Source organism: Marmota flaviventris, chromosome 9 (genome assembly GCF_047511675.1).
Source record: "Marmota flaviventris isolate mMarFla1 chromosome 9, mMarFla1.hap1, whole genome shotgun sequence".
Lineage (NCBI taxonomy): Eukaryota > Metazoa > Chordata > Mammalia > Rodentia > Sciuridae > Marmota > Marmota flaviventris.
The window spans coordinates 20,363,732-20,379,186 of NC_092506.1; the positions used below are offsets into that span (position 1 = coordinate 20,363,732).

Here is a 15,455-nt window from a genome sequence, read left to right on the forward strand (position 1 = left end):
AGTCAGTTAAGACCCTGTCTCTAAATGAAATATAAAATAGGGCTGGGGATCTTGCTCAGTGATTGAGTACCCCTGAGTTGAATCCCCAGTACCAAAATAAATAAAGGTATTGTGTCCATCTACAACTAAAAAAATATTTATTTTTTAAAAAAGGGCTCGGTAGCTGGGCATGGTCATGCATACCTAATCCCAAGGACTAGGACTGGGTAGGCTAAAGCAGGAGGAGCTCAAATTCATTGCCAGCCCCAGCAATTCTGCCAGACCCTCAGCAACTTAGTAAGACCCTGTCTCAAAATAAAAACATAAAAAGGGTTCGGGATGTAGCTCAGTGGTAAAGTGACCCTGGGTTCAATCCCCAGTACCCAAACAAAATGATAAAAACAAAAAAAGAGTTGGGATGTAGCTCAATTGTAGAGTACTCTAGTTTTTGTTTGTTTGTTTGTTTTGCTTTTTGTAGCTTTGGTACTGTGGATTGAACCCAGGGGCACTTTACCACTGAGCTATATCCCCAGCCCTTTTCATTTTGACAAAGGGTCTTGCTAAGTTTTTGAGGTTGGCCTTGAATTTGGCAATCTTGTCTCACTCAGCCTCCTGAGTCCCTGGGATTATAGACATGGGCCACTGTGCTGGGCAAAGTACCCCTGGGTTCAATCTTCAATACTTATAAAAAAAAAACCAAAAACCGTTTTTGATGAATTCTGTGAGAATTTCCACAAATTACTGAACCCCAAGAAGGAACTGAGGGAAATCTGTAGTTGATTGGTTAAAAATGTAAGTTAAACATGGTAAGGTAAAACACACTTTTAGTCAGTTACTTGGGAGGCTGAGATAGGAGTATTGCTTGGGCCCAGAAGTTCACTAGCAGGTTGGGCAACAAAAAATATGTAGGTGAAAACCCAGCACTTACGATTCAGTTTTAATAATATGGGATAAGGAGCCAGGCATGGTGGCCCAGGCCTGTTATCCCAGTGGCTCGGGAGGCTGAAGCAGGAGGATTGCAAGTTCAATGCCACCCTCAGCAAAAGTGAGGCACTAAGCAACTTAGTGAGACCCTGTCTCTAAATAAAATACAAAATAGGGCTGTGGATGTGGCTCAGTGGTCAGTACCCCTGGGTTCAATTCCTGGTACCCCAAAAAATAAAAAAATTAAAATGTGGGATAAGGTCATCCTAGCTCACAAATTCTTGGTACAATTTTTTCATATAAAATGTTGGGCACATATTTAAAACAAACTAGGCACAGCTGGGGATTTGGATCAGAATGGAACACTTGCCTGGCATGCTTAAGACCCTGGGTTTTAACACTCAGCAAAGAAAAACAAACAAACAAACAAAAGGTATTCATAGAGGACTGGGAATATAACTCAGTTGGTAGAGTACTTGCCTTCCATGCACAAAACCTTGAGTTCAATCCCAGGCACCATGAAAAAAAAATAATTAAAAATTAAAAGTCAATTTTAAAAAAAGGTATTCACGGAGACAAACTAAAAATGATTTATTGATTCCCTTTCTCAAAAAATATAAAATGGCTGGAGCCGAGCACAGTGTATATGCCTATAATCCCACTGATTTAATAGGTTAAGGCAGGAGGATCCCAAGGTTGAGGCCAGCCTCAGCAATTTATCAAGGCTTTAAGCATAATTTAGCAAGCCCCTAAGCAATTTAGCAAGACCCTGTCTCAAAAATAAAAAATCGCAGGGCATGGTGGCATATGCCTGTAATCCCAGCAGCTAGGGATTTTCTTTTTTTGTTTTTAGTACTGAAGATTGAATCAGGGGCACTTGACCACTGGGCTATATCCCAAGTCTTTTTTTTAATATATTTTTTAGACATTGATGGGTCTTTATTTTGTTCATTTGTTTATATCCGATGCTGAGAATCGAACCCAGTGCCTTACACATGCTAGGCAAGTGCTCTACCACTGAGCCACAACCCCAGCTCTTATCCCAAGCCTTTTTTTATGTTTTTATTTTGAGACAGGTCTCAGTCTGTGGCTTAAGGCCTCCCAAAATTGCTGGTTGGCCCTGAACTTGCAATTCTGTCTCAGCCTCCCCAACCACTGGGATTAAATGTGTGAGGAACTGCATCCCATTACCTTTCACATTCTTATCTCAGGTCCAAGGAATATTACATAAACAGCTCATGCTCCAGGCAAGGTGGTACAGGCCTATAATTCCAAAGACTAGAGCTAGAAGATGGCAAATTCAAGGTCAGCCTGGGTAATTTAGCAAGACCCTGTGTCAAAATAAAAAGGGCCAGGGATGTAGATTAGTGGTAAAGCACCTCTGGGTTTAATCCCCAGTATTGCAAAAAATAAAAAAATAATAATAATAATAATAATTAAATAAAAGTGAATAGATTGATTGTGCACTTGGCTACAGGAAAATTTCCAATACTGGCTGGGGAATATCTCAATGACAGAGCATTTGCTTAGCGTGCTGGATATCCTGTCCTGGGTTCAATCCCACACTGCCATAAAACCAAAATAAATAAAAAGGAAAAATTCTAACGTAATATTGCCTATATCCAAATAACTAGAAATAAACAATGAAAAGTTAACCATGTGTAAATTAAGAACCTTTCAATAATAAGCACTGAAATAAAAACCAATATTACAAATTATCTAGAAATTAACAAAATGCAGAATATTTGGCATCAAAACAAATGATACAATAAAATGAGAATTCAGAGGTAAATTTATATACTTAAATACCTTTATAATTAATACTCAAATATTAATCTCTGGAAACCAGAAAGAAAGCAAAATAAATCCAAAATAAATTGAAAGAGGGAATAAAGTCTATGCTTAATTAACTAGAAGTAATTTAAAAAACAATCCAAATAATAAGGTCAACCTCTGTTTTTTTTTAAATTCCAAGACACATAAATTAGTAGTGAAAACATCCTTAAGCCAGGCAGGGTGGTGCACACAGGTAATCCCAGTGAAAGGGGAAGCAGCCTCAGTAACTCAGTCAAGCCTTAAGCAATTTAGTGAGATACTACCTCAACATAAACATTAAAAGTGTTGGGCATGTAGCTCAATGTTTAAGGGCTCCAGGGTTAAATACCCAGTACCAAAAACAAAAAACTTTAAGCCTCTATTTCAATGAGGGTATCTAATCTAAGTAAGCATCTAGAATTATCTCCAAATGACCTAGTAACTGTTGCAATACAAAGGAAATTAGGATAAAGGAGATGGGAACATGATAAGATTACTAAAAACAAAAAATGATTTTTAACTCTATTTCTTTCACATGTATATAAACAAAAAAGGAAAGTAGTATTTTACAACATAGTGGCACTAAATTATCACTTCCAATAATTCTTGATTCACTTTATTTTCACTAAGGAGATAACAAATAATCAACAGTACAACAGTACAATTGAATTGTTATTCTAAGTAGTGGTGATTTACATTCTTATCCCTTCTCTTGTAACCAAGGGCATATGAGGGACACCATTAGGATAAAACAAACTACCTGTACAATCTACACTGGCCTTCAGAGAAAGTTTAAAACAGCTAATTATTTTTAAATAGTTTTAAGCCTATCTTGGTAGCACACGCCTGTAATCCCAGGACTCAGGAGGCTCAAACAGGAGGATTGAAAATTCAAAGCCAGCTTCAACAACTTAGTGAGGTCCTAAGCAACTTAGTGAGTTACTGGTCTCAATATAAAACATAAAATGGCTGGGGATGTGCTCAGTGGTTGAGTGCCCCTAGGTTTAATCCCTGGTGCCAAAAAAAAAAAAAAAAAAAGAAAGTAAATAAACAGTAAAATATAAAAAGCGTTGGGGGAAGCCAGTCACAGAGGTGAACACCTGTAATCCCAGCAACTCAGGAAGCTGAGGAGGATTGATTGCAAGTTCAAGGCCAAGCTCAGTAACTTAGTGAGGCCCTAAGCAACTTAGTGAGACCCTATCTCAAAATTTAAAAAAATAAAAGGGCTGGAGTGAAGCTCAGTGGTAAAGAGAAAAAAAAAAAAATTCTTAGCTGGGCAAAGTGGTACAAGCCTATAATCCCACCTACTAGAGAGGCTAATGCAGGGGGATGGAAAGTTACTGGCTAAACCGAGCAATTTAGCAAGACCCTGTCTCAAAATAAAAGTAAAAATGACTACGACGTAGCTCATTGGTAAAGCCCTTTCTCAACACTCAACATACACAAGGCCTGGGATCAACATCCAGAACTATAAAAAAATAAAAATAAATAAATAAATACTGATAATACTTCTCCTGAGCCATAAAATAGAAAGTTGAAAACAAACCTTATAATTTAGAGTTATAATATCCAATGATAAGAATACAGTATCCACACAAGGGCTAATACTCATAAAACACACACACAAAAAAAAAAACTTCAAAGTTGATAGAGTTTAAAGAAAGGGTCTGTTGTATTCTGGGTGCAGTGGTGCAGGTCTATCATCCCAATGACTTGGAAGGCTAAGGCAGAAGGATGCCCAGCCTCAGAAACCTAAAAAGTCCCTGTCTAAAAATAAAAAACAAAAAGGGCTCCAGATATAACTCAGTAGTAATGCACCCCTGTGTCCAATCCCCAATACCAAAGGGGGGAAAAAAAGATCTGTTTTTTCTTATTATGTACATCTCCTAGTGACGGTATTCAAAACATTCTTCCATGATAGAAGAGTTATAAAGTAAATGGAATGAGATAACAGGTACTTTTAGGCTGGGTGCAGTATGGTCCATCTGTATTCCCAGCAATGCTGGAGGCTGAGGCAGTTCGAGGCCAGCCTAGACAATTTAGTGACTCTGTCTCAAAAAAGAAAAGGGGGCTGGATTTGCAGTACCAGTACCAGGGTACTTTCAAATGCTTTACTTTTGATTTTTCTTTTTTTCTTTTCTTTTTTTCTTTTAGGTATGGGATGGCCAGCGGAGGATGAAATACCAACTGGAAGATAATTGACTGGGTAAGTGAAAACCGTTATGTATTAGTGATGAACCAAAGAAGGTACTTAACCACTTACCCAGAGATTTAATTAATGTGAATGGATCGCAGGCTTCCAGAGGTCGTTCCACTGCCAGTAAGATAGTCGTGAACCTTGGGTCCCTTTTTTCACTAGTCAACAGTCACCCTCACCTACACGTGGGGTACATATCAACAAATCTTGACTGGATGAAAACCTACCTCATTCATATTGGTACCCAACCCCGGAGTTAATGGCCCCAAAAATTACAACAAAAAGCCTAACGACCTAACCCAAAGAGTTGAGAAAGTAGAGAAGGAAGCTCTGCGGGTCTCCGTAAAGACTGGGAACAATTAAAAGCCAATGGGGCTGGGCGCGGGGGCGCACGCCTGTAATCCCAGAAGCACGGGAGGCTGAGGTAGGAGGATCTAGAGTTCAAAGCCTCAAGCAACTTTGCGAGGCTCTAACAACTTAGCGAAAACCTGTCTCTAAATAAAATACAAAAAGGTCTGGGGATGTGGCTCAGTAGTTAAGCGCCTCTGAGTTCAATCCCCAGCACCGCCCCCCTCTCAAACCAACGGGGCCTACCCCAACTCAATTTTCCCAACAGAACTTAGGGGCTCAAGGGACGCAACCTCAGCTAATAGGCTTCGGCTTCCACAAGGTGGCCGACGGGCCGCAGATCCATAGCCTCCCACCCGGGGGCGCTGAGAGATCTGGGGGTACCCTCCCCCAAAATTAGTACCTGGAAAGCTGCGGCACAGAGAGCGGCTCGGAGTTCTCATTCCGGAGGCCGGGGCCTGGGACCCGCCAGCCGCGCCACCTGGCTGAGTGTTCCGCGCTCCGGGGCTGCAGTGACAGCCCAGGTCGCAGATACCTCGTGCCTGAGGAAGCTCCGGGATCGCAGCCCCCCAGGCGTTTCGCTCGCAGCACTGAGCAAGTTGTCTCAATAACTTCGACTGGTCCTTTTCAGGACTCCCCTTACCGGTCAAACGATCACTCCTGCCTTAACCCAGCAGCCGGTCGCTCCCCGGCGCCGCCATCATTAGTGTTTGTTTTCATCCGCTTCAGTGCTGGCGGTGGGGAGGGAGAGAGTTAGCGGAAATCCACCTATCCAACCTCGTCCGCACTTTCGCTACACCAAAAAAAGCACACTTAGTCCTTTAGATACCCAAAATATCCACAAAAAAGTATATCTTCTCTATAGAAGTCTTCCTAGGAAAATTTTTCATGCCCCTCAGGAGCAAAAAAATACCGAATGAGAGGTGTTTTTGAAACATCGAGACCGTTGGAGAGCCGTGTGGAATGTGCGGAGACGAAGCGTAGGCCGCGGCGGCAGCGGCAGTGAGGACGCGGCGTGGGGCGGGCGCTGACGCCAAGGGGGTGGTGCCGCTGTTGCGCCCCGTGGCAGCCTGTGTGCGGCCGCTGGTTCCGGAGGAGGGCCGGCCTGCTCTGGGTGGGTGGAGTATCCGCCTGGTAACCTGGCAGCCACAGCGAGGTGGGTGACTAGCCTTGGGACGTTTTGGCGGTCGCCATCAGACTTCGGTATCCCCCTGCCTTTTTTTTTTTTTTTTGGTAGTGGGTTTTGAACTCCGGGGCACTCGACCACTGAGCCACATCCCCAGTCCTACTTTGTATTTTATTTAGAGACAGGGTCTCACTGAGTTGCTTAGCGCCTAGCCTTGCAGAAGTTGGTTTTGAACCAGAGATCCTCCTGTCTCAGCCTCCCGAGCCGCTAGGATGACAGACGTGAGCCACGGCGCCGGGACTCGGTACCCCTTGTTAACGCGCCTTTGTAAAAGTGGCGGAGTCGCCTCCTAACATGGCTCTCTCCGCCTCTCCCTTGGCGCCTTCCTTTCAAACCGACTGGACTTCCTTCCCAGCCTTTAGCCTTTCCGTTTGGATTTCTTTTGGTGAGAGCACAGCCTAATTTTATAGCAGTGCGCGTCCCCCAGACTGGGTAGTGCATTGCTAAACTTTTTTTTCCCCTCTCTCCTCCCGCGCCCTTCCGCACCCTCGTGAAACTGGTTTGACACCCCGATATCTGTCTGGTATTTATCGTGTAGACCCATGGGACTCTGGATAACAAACCTATGACTAATTCTTAACCAAGGTCGTTATGACTTCTCATCTGTTTTGTGGCTTGTATAGATAGGAGCATCCTTCTTTTATCTTGCCATAATTGTGCCATCACCCCCACTAATCTTTTGCTGTTCTCAGTTGAAATGCCAGGTGTTAAATGAACCATCGAACTTAACTCCCATTATCCTTCAAACCAGACCAAGTTTGTTGTGCAGCCATGAACTTGTAGATACAACCCCTTTTGCCTCAACAAAAATGGATGGTCTCAAAATGTGCTATTGTAGCGTTTGAGCCACTTTAATGTCTTTGGTAGGTTTCTAATTTTTTTTCTTTTAACCTTTACAGACAGAAGATTATAAATGCCAGAACCATTTAACTGGTGGTTAGCTGTTGAATTCTGACACTTCCTTAAATACCTTCCTGTACCAACATCCTCATTGGGAAGAGTTCATAAAAAGTAGCAGATAGAAGGAGAGACAACATTCACATTTGGTATGGCTATACCCATAACTGTTCTTGATTGTGATCTCTTGCTATATGGCCGAGGTCACCGGACATTGGACCGTTTTAAACTGGACGATGTAACTGATGACTACTTGATGTCTGTGTATGGGTTTCCTCGTCAATTCATTTATTATTTGGTGGAGCTCTTGGGGGCGAGTCTTTCTAGACCTACACAAAGATCCAGGGCTATTAGCCCAGAGACACAAATCCTCGCAGCATTGGGCTTTTATACCTCAGGTTCCTTCCAGACTCGAATGGGAGATGCTATTGGAATTAGTCAGGCCTCTATGAGTCGTTGTGTTGCCAATGTCACAGAAGCACTTGTGGAAAAGGCCTCACAGTTCATTCACTTTCCAACTGACGAAGCATCCACACAGGCTCTGAAAGATGAATTCTATGGGTTGGCAGGGATGCCAGGGGTGATAGGCGTGGTTGACTGTATCCATGTGGCAATCAAGGCACCAAATGCTGAAGACCTCTCCTATGTGAACCGCAAGGGTCTGCATTCTTTAAACTGCCTGATGGTGTGTGACATCAGAGGAGCACTAATGACTGTGGAGACAAACTGGCCAGGTAGCCTACAGGACTTTGCTGTGCTGCAGCAGTCTTCTCTAAGCAGTCAATTTGAAGCTGGGATGCACAAAGAGAGCTGGCTTCTTGGTAAGTCTGAAGGTATAAATCTTTGTCATAGAAAAATTATGTAGTAGAGTAGAATGAAGTATTCTACAATAGAGTCTACAGACCTGAATCTGAGTCCTTTGAAATTTTTTTAAGATCTCAGGTGAAAATGCTTTGAGCTTTAATTTTTATTCTCATTCTCCTCCTCCTCCTCCTCCTCCTCCTTCTTCTTTTTTGCGTGTGTGTATGTGTGTGTGTGTGTGAGAGAGAGAGAGAGAGAGACAGAGAGAGAGAGAGACAGAGAATGAGAGTGAGAGAGAGAGAGAAAAAGAAAGAGAGATATGCTGAAGCTCAAATCCAGGGCCTGCATGCCAGGCAAGTACTCTACCATTGATCTACACCCTGAGCCCCTGATCCTTAATAGTTTAAAATAATGAACATTTAAAAGACACTTACTAAGGCTGGGTGTGATGGCACATGTCTATAACCTCAGTGACTCAGAAGGCTGAGGCAAGAGGATCAAAAGTTTGAGGGTAACCTAGGCAATTTAGTAAGACCCTATCTCAAAAAATAAAACAAAGGACTGGGGCCATAGCTCAGTAGTATAGCACCTCTGGTTTCAATCTCTATTACAGGAACAACAATAAAAAAAGACATTTACTTAAATTTAAAAACATTATTTGACCCAGGTCTTCCACTTCCAAGGATTTATTTTAGATATTCATGTTCATGAGTATGCAAAACTAAATTATATATATATGTTGTATATAAAACTTTGCACTGCCCACTAGGCATGACAGCATGCACCTGTAATCCTAGATACTCAGGAGGCTGAGGCAGAAGATTTGTAAATTCAAAGCCAGTCTGGGAAATTTTAGGGAGACCCTGTGTCCCAATAAAAAATAAGCCAGGCTGAGTGCCATAAGCTTGTAATCCCAGCAGCTCTGGAGGCTAAAGCAAGAGGATTGCAAGTTCAAGTCCAACCTCAGCAATTTACTGAGGCCTGAAGCAACTTAGTGAGACCCTATCTCAAAAACTAAAAAGGGCTGGGGATGTAACAGCTCAGTGGTAAAGCACCCCTGGGTGTGATCCCCAAAACCCCAATACCAAACAAAACAGAAATCCCAAATCCTTGAGCCTGACAGCTTAGTTTTTAGTTTAGGGTAGAGGTGGGAGAGATGGATATTGCAACATTTAAGGTTGCAATTTGGTCCCAGGCCACATGCTAAGCAGGAAGAAACCTAGGAAAATATACCCATGGAATTTGAAAAAGTGGAAACTGACTACCTTAGAAATACCCTTAGAAAGTCTCCATGAGCTCTAAACAGGAAAACTAGTTTGAGAACCCCTGATTTGTATAATGTTTCACAGATTTTCAAGATAAAAAGACTCATATAATTCAGAGAAGTGGTGTTCACCTTTGATCCCACTGACTTGAGAGGCAGAGGCAAGTTTGAGGGGCTAGCCTCAGCAACTTAGTGAGACCCTCAGTAATTTAAAGAAACCCTTTCTCAAAAAAAAAAAAAAGACTGGAGAATACAGCTCAGTGGTAAAGTGTCATCCCTGGGTTCAATCCTCATTACTAAAATAAGTAAATAAATCGTATGGCTGGGAATACATATATAGCTCAGTGGTAGAGCACTTGCCTACTCTAGTGGGAGAACCTGGGTTCAATTCCCATGCTGGGGGAAAAAAAAAAAAAGCCAGGTACCTTGGCTTACATCTGTAAAGCATCTGGAGGCTGAGGCAAGAGGATTACAGGTTCAATGCCAGCCTCAGCAATTTAGCAAGGCCCTAAGGAACTTAGCAAGACCCTGTCTCAAAGTAAAAAATGAAGACAGTTGGGGATGTGGTTCAGTAATAGAGCACCCCTGAATTCAATTTCCAGAACCACAAAAAACAAAACTCAGGAATGAGAATTTTCAAGGATACATCATAGACATCCATTTTTAACAAGTGTGTTGAATGATTTTTATGATTGGAAGATAGTGGTCTCTAGAGGATGTGAGGACAGTGGAATAAACAAGGTTCATAAGAGTATGAGGAATGACAAGCTGCTCAAAAGAGGTATTTTAATGAGAGTAACAAACATTAGAAAGCTGATTGTATCTTCACACCATCAGATTTGTGAAATATTCTAGATATATCAAACTTAGAACAAGATTTTATTTCCCTTTGTTTCTTTAGCATATATTCACTTAAGAGTGTATCCCTTCCTGTCCTCATTCTCATCTATCCCTTCTGGGTGCATTACCTAAATTCTCCTCCTCTAAATATACCCACTCCTGGAAATGATTCAGCCTGAGTTCTTATTTTGTCAGTTCTTGGCCTAGTCCTGTTAAGCAGCTTTGGGTAAAATCTGCCAGAATGTCTTGTGGATGACTGATCATATAAGCAATTATAATCTGTTTAACAATTTTGATCCTAATCCCCTCTTAAGTGTTTGTTTTACAGTGATGTTCACAGTATAACCAGTTGATGATGGTGGAACATTTTAGGAAATTAATTGGGTGGCCTATATATCTCCCTCCATTTGAGGACCATACTATTTCTTAGAGAAATCATAACAAATATTATTTAACATCTCTGCTTTTAGGCATTCATCATAGATGTTTATCTTAGTTCCTTTTATGGCATTTACCATTATTTTAGTGATTCTGAATCTGAAATTAGCATTTAGTGACTAAGCTCTTCCCCTTGCCTGAGATATCAAAGGATGGATGACATATATTTTGATCTTCTTGTTTGTAAAATGAATTTAATGTCGAACCTGGTAGAGTTGGGATTGGATAATAAGAAATAATATTTAAAAAGTGTCTAGCACAACCTGACACATACCTGTAATCCCAGCTACTTGGGAGGCTGAAGCAGGAGGATGACAAATTCAAGGCCAGCCTGGGCAATTTAGCAAGACCCTGTTTCAAAATAAAAACTGCAAAGGGCCGAGGATGTAGCTCAGTAGTAGAGTAGCCCTGGGTTCAATACCTAGAACCACACAGAAAGCAGGGGAGGGGAGATAGGGAAGGAGAGGTGGAAAGAGGAAGGAAGCAGGGAGGGAAACAACAACATTTGTGGTACTGGGGATTGAACCCAGGGGCACTCTACCACTGAGCTCTATGCCCAGTCCTTTTTATTGTTTGTTTTGAGACAAGATCTCCATAAATTGTGGAGGCTGACCTGGAACTTGTGTTCCTCTCACCTCAGCCTCTGCAGTTACTGTGATTTCTTTATAGGTGTGTGCCACCACACTCAACACAACAATATCAGTTTCTTAAATTTGGTGTTTTAATAGGGATGAGGTCAATTGAAAGAATAGGTCATACTAAGAAGGAAAAAAAGTCAATTAAGTATAAAATTTTAAAATTTTGTGTGGCTTTCTAGTTATTTGCAGTTAATCCAGTTAGAAATATTAGTTCCTAAAAGAAACTAGTCCTCTATTTTTGGAACAGTACCCAGCACTAAACAATCCATATTATTTACTGTAATTGATGGTGGGTCAGAAGCACAGTGATTGTGCAAGTTGGTACTCCAGGGCCTATTGTCTGTCTCAGATTTCTAACAGGATGTGGCTCTGTGTGAGACACTTCATCTGCCAGACACAGTGAGTCAGGACAATTAAACATTATAGAATCATTATGCTGTTAGGACATTGCACCCCAGTTTTGTTTGTTTTTGTTAGCACTTCCCAGGATCATTTGATAAGGAAGTCACTTAAGGGGAATGCCTTGTGTGTGTTATTTTAGCATTTTTTTTTTTTTTTGTAGTTGTAGATGCACAGCATGTCTTTATTTGTTTATTTTAATGTGGTGCTGAGGATCTAACCCAGTGTCTCACATGTGCAAGGCAAGCGCTCTGCCACTGAACTACAGCCCCAGCCCTTATGTGTGTTATTTTAATTGACTTCTGATTACATTTCCTCCTCACTATTTATACATCATTATATTTATGTTCTCCCTATTAATGTAAAATTCTTCCAGTTCCTCTGTGACAAAACCATGTTCCAGTTCTATTGCAATAGCTAGGAAGGCAGAACACCTGAGTTCTGATCACTACCACACATACTGGGACTTTTATCCTCCTCAGCTCTAGAAGGATGAATTATTGTTGTGCCATGGAATACTTTGAAATTCCTATTTTTCAGGAATTTTCAGATCTGAAAGCTTAGTGATAAAGTAATCCCAATTGTTTTGGGATCTTCTGGTAGAATTCTCTTTTTCTTTCTTTTCTTTTCCCCTCCCTCCCTCTCCCACCCTTCTCCCCCCTTTATTCAGTACTGGGGATTAAATCCAAAGTTGTTTTATCACAGAGCTACATTCCCAGTACTTTTTATTTTGAGACAGGGTATCCGTAGTTGCTGCATCAAACTTGGGATCCTCCTTTCTTGACTTCCTTGTAGCTGGGATTATGGGCACATGCCAGCATGCTGGAAATACTCTTTTTTTCTGTTTTGTATTTTTCTTGCTCTTTAGAGATTTTGAAGATTGGCATGCTTTTGATTGTTTTTTATGGTATTGGGCATTGAACTCTGGGGCTCTCTATCACTGAGCTATATCCCCAACCCTTTTGTTGTTATTGTTATTGTTGTTACTGGAGATTGAACCCAGGGGCACTTAATCACTGAGTTACATCCTCAGTCCTTTTTTAATTTAAAAATTATTTGGTTTGTTTTGAGACAGGGTCATGCTAAGTTGTTTAGGGTCTCGCTAAATTGCTGAGGCTGACCTCAAACATGTGCTCCTCCTGCTGCAGCCTCCTGAGTTGCTGAGATTACAGGCATGCACCACTGGGACTGATGCTATTTGATAGAAGGATATTTAGTCTTTTATTAAGAAACAATATCTCTGAATTTGAAAAATCCATGGGTGGGTTAGGGTTGTGGCTCAGTGGTAGAGCGCTCGCCTAACATGTGAGGCACTGGGTTCGATCCTCAGCACCACATAAAATAAAAAATAAAGATATTGTGTCCACCTATAAGTAAGAAATAAATATTTAAAAAAAGAAAAAGAAAGAAAAATCCATGGGTTTGGGGTGTAACTCAAAGGTAGAATGCTTGATTTGCACAAGGCCCTGGGTTTAATCCCCAGCCCTCAAAAACTACAAAAACCCTGGAATTTTATTTCCTTCAGTTCCTCCACCTTTTTCCTGTATTTTTTTCAGATTTGGCTTTTGTTAGCTCTCAGCTTTTTTTTTTTTTTTTTTTTCTGTTGGTTTTAACCAAGGATATTCCCAGCCAAGACTCGTGTCTTAAGCTCGTGACTTTGGCAAGCTTTCTTTTTACCACAACATTTTTCTCTTGTTGTTTCTGGTGTGCTTGGTTCCAAAGGCTGTGTGTGTGTGTGTGTGTGTGAGAGAGAGAGAGAGAGAGAGAGAGAGAGAGAGAGATTGTGAATGGGGATTGAACCCAGGTGCTCTCAAACACTAAGCGACATTCCCAGACTTTTTTTTTTTTTGGACAGTCTTGCTATGTTTCCCAGTCTGGTCTTGAACTTGTCATCCTCCTGCCTTAGCCTCCTGAGTAGCTGGGATTACAGCAGTGCACCACTGTACCTGGTTCATTATATTTTCTTGTCCATCCTCAATATCTTTCAGAATTTTACTTCTTACTTGTAATACCCTTATAATCACTTATGATTTCTTTGGGCCTTCCACACAGGTGACAGTTCCTTCTTTCTCCGCACTTGGCTTATGACCCCACTTTCCATTCCTGAAACTCCAGCTGAAAATCGGTATAACATGGCCCATTCTGCAACTCACAGTGTGATTGAGAAGACTTTTCGAACCCTCTGCTCCCGTTTCCGCTGCCTGGATGGATCCAAGGGGGCACTGCAGTACTCACCAGAGAAGTCCAGCCACATCATCTTGGCTTGTTGCGTCCTCCACAACATCTCTTTGGAGCATGGAATGGATATTTGGTCCTCTCCAATGACGAGACCCATGGAACAGCCCCCTGAGGAAGAGTATGAGCACATGGAGTCTCTGGACTTAGAGGCTGACCGTATCCGTCAGGAGCTGATGCTTACTCATTTTAGCTAATGTAGAAGACAGGGAGGAGACTTTCCAGAAGGAATTGTGACAAATGTTCCCCCTCACCACCCCCTACACAGTTCTATCATCCAGCATGACTGAGTGTGCAGACACTTGTCAAAAATTGACATTTAATCTGTTTGTTTTAGAAGGGTCGGAGCTATGCCAGAATATCTTGATTCATTTGAAAATGTGTCAACCAAACAGAAGCCAAGTCAAGGGTTTCCTACTATCCAGTGAACTCCAGGTTAAGCACCACTCATTTGAAAGTGCAGTGGTTGCAAGCATTTATGATTATTCCTAAAAAGTTATACTAAAGTGGGGAACTACACAGCAAAAACATTTTTTTTTTATTTTTAATTATTGGTATTTCAAATGAAAATAATAAATAGTTGTCCCAAATTATATGGGTGATACTTTAGTTTTTCTTCTTTGTTGCCTATGTAGGCAAATGTGAATTGTGAGTTGACCATTTGAGGGAATGGTCTTCTAATATAAGTAAATGGCAACTGATCTGAGTTCGTGGCTTTGTGTTTTATTTGTTAGTACAGTGGATTAAACCCAGGGCCTCACAAATGCTAGGCAAGCACTCTGTCACTGAGCTATAACCCCAACCCTTTATATATATGTGTGTGTGTGTGTGTGTGTGTGTGTGTGTGTGTGTGTTTGTTTGTTTATGTATGTGTTGTACCAGGGATTCAACCTAAGGGTGCTTTACCACTGAACTACATCTTTAGCCTTGGCTGGTTGGTTGGTTTTTATTGGATATGGAGGATTGAACTCTGGGGTACTAGGCAAGCAAGCCACATCTCCAGCCCTGTTTTGTATTTTATTTAGAGACAGGATCTTACTGAGTTGCTTAGTGCCTTGCTTTTGCTGAGGCTGGCTTTGAACTCATGATCCTCCTACCTCAGCTTCCCAAGCTACTGGGATTATAGGTGTACACCACTGCACTGGCTTCCAACCAAATTTATTGTTTATTTGGAGAAAAAGGTCTCACTTAGTTGGTTAGGGCCTTGCTAAATTGCTGGGGCTGGTCTTGAACTTAGAATCATCCTGCCTCAGTCTCCTGAGCTGCTAGGATTACAGGTGTGCACCACCATGCCCAGCCTCAGCTCTTTTTAAAAATTTTTATTTCAAGATAAAGTCTTGCTGTATTGTCTAGGCTGTCCTTGAACTTGCAATACTCCTGCCTCAGCCTCCCAAGTAGCTTTGTATTTTTAAGAGGACATTAAAGACTATTTGAAGCTCCTATCTTTAGCATGTTTGCGGTAATTGGACTACACTTTGAATGTGGTTCCTAGGG

General features: G+C 41.5%; 2 protein-coding genes across 10 annotated transcripts in view; one reads left to right on the forward strand and one right to left on the reverse strand.

Annotated features, from left to right (window-relative positions):
* Window positions 1-6,003, reverse strand: part of Atg13 (autophagy related 13) — a 48,928-nt gene extending 42,925 nt beyond the window's left edge. For 5 of the 8 annotated variants that reach the window (XM_071616249.1, XM_027936396.2, XM_071616248.1 and 2 more), the window contains exon 1: window positions 5,667-5,995. The gene's annotated coding sequence lies outside the window, so the exon portion shown is untranslated. Of the gene's footprint in view, window positions 1-4,981; window positions 5,095-5,666 lie in introns of all 8 variants that reach the window. The other 3 variants (XM_071616244.1, XM_071616246.1, XM_027936401.2) reach the window with 3 other exon arrangements.
* Window positions 6,004-6,330: 327 nt separating this feature from the next.
* Window positions 6,331-14,667, forward strand: Harbi1 (harbinger transposase derived 1). Of its 2 annotated transcripts, none has more exons than XM_027936525.3 (3): window positions 6,331-6,419; window positions 7,349-8,167; window positions 13,779-14,667. In XM_027936525.3, the coding sequence occupies exons 2-3, from the start codon at window positions 7,498-7,500 to the stop codon at window positions 14,156-14,158; spliced, it is 1,050 nt and encodes a 349-aa protein (XP_027792326.2). In that variant the 5' UTR covers window positions 6,331-6,419; window positions 7,349-7,497; the 3' UTR covers window positions 14,159-14,667. The 2 variants fall into 2 exon arrangements, with proteins under 2 accessions (XP_027792326.2, XP_027792327.2); XM_027936526.2 differs by having other exon boundaries at window positions 6,401-6,466.
* Window positions 14,668-15,455: the final 788 nt, after the last annotated feature.

Bases quoted from the DNA above. Each gene is read 5' to 3' on its own strand.
- Harbi1 (XM_027936525.3), top strand. From the start codon at position 7,498: ATGGCTATACCCATAACTGTTCTTGATTGTGATCTCTTGCTATATGGC. The intron at 8,168-13,778 runs GTAAGTCTGAAG...CCTTCCACACAG, and splicing joins CAAAGAGAGCTGGCTTCTTG to GTGACAGTTCCTTCTTTCTC.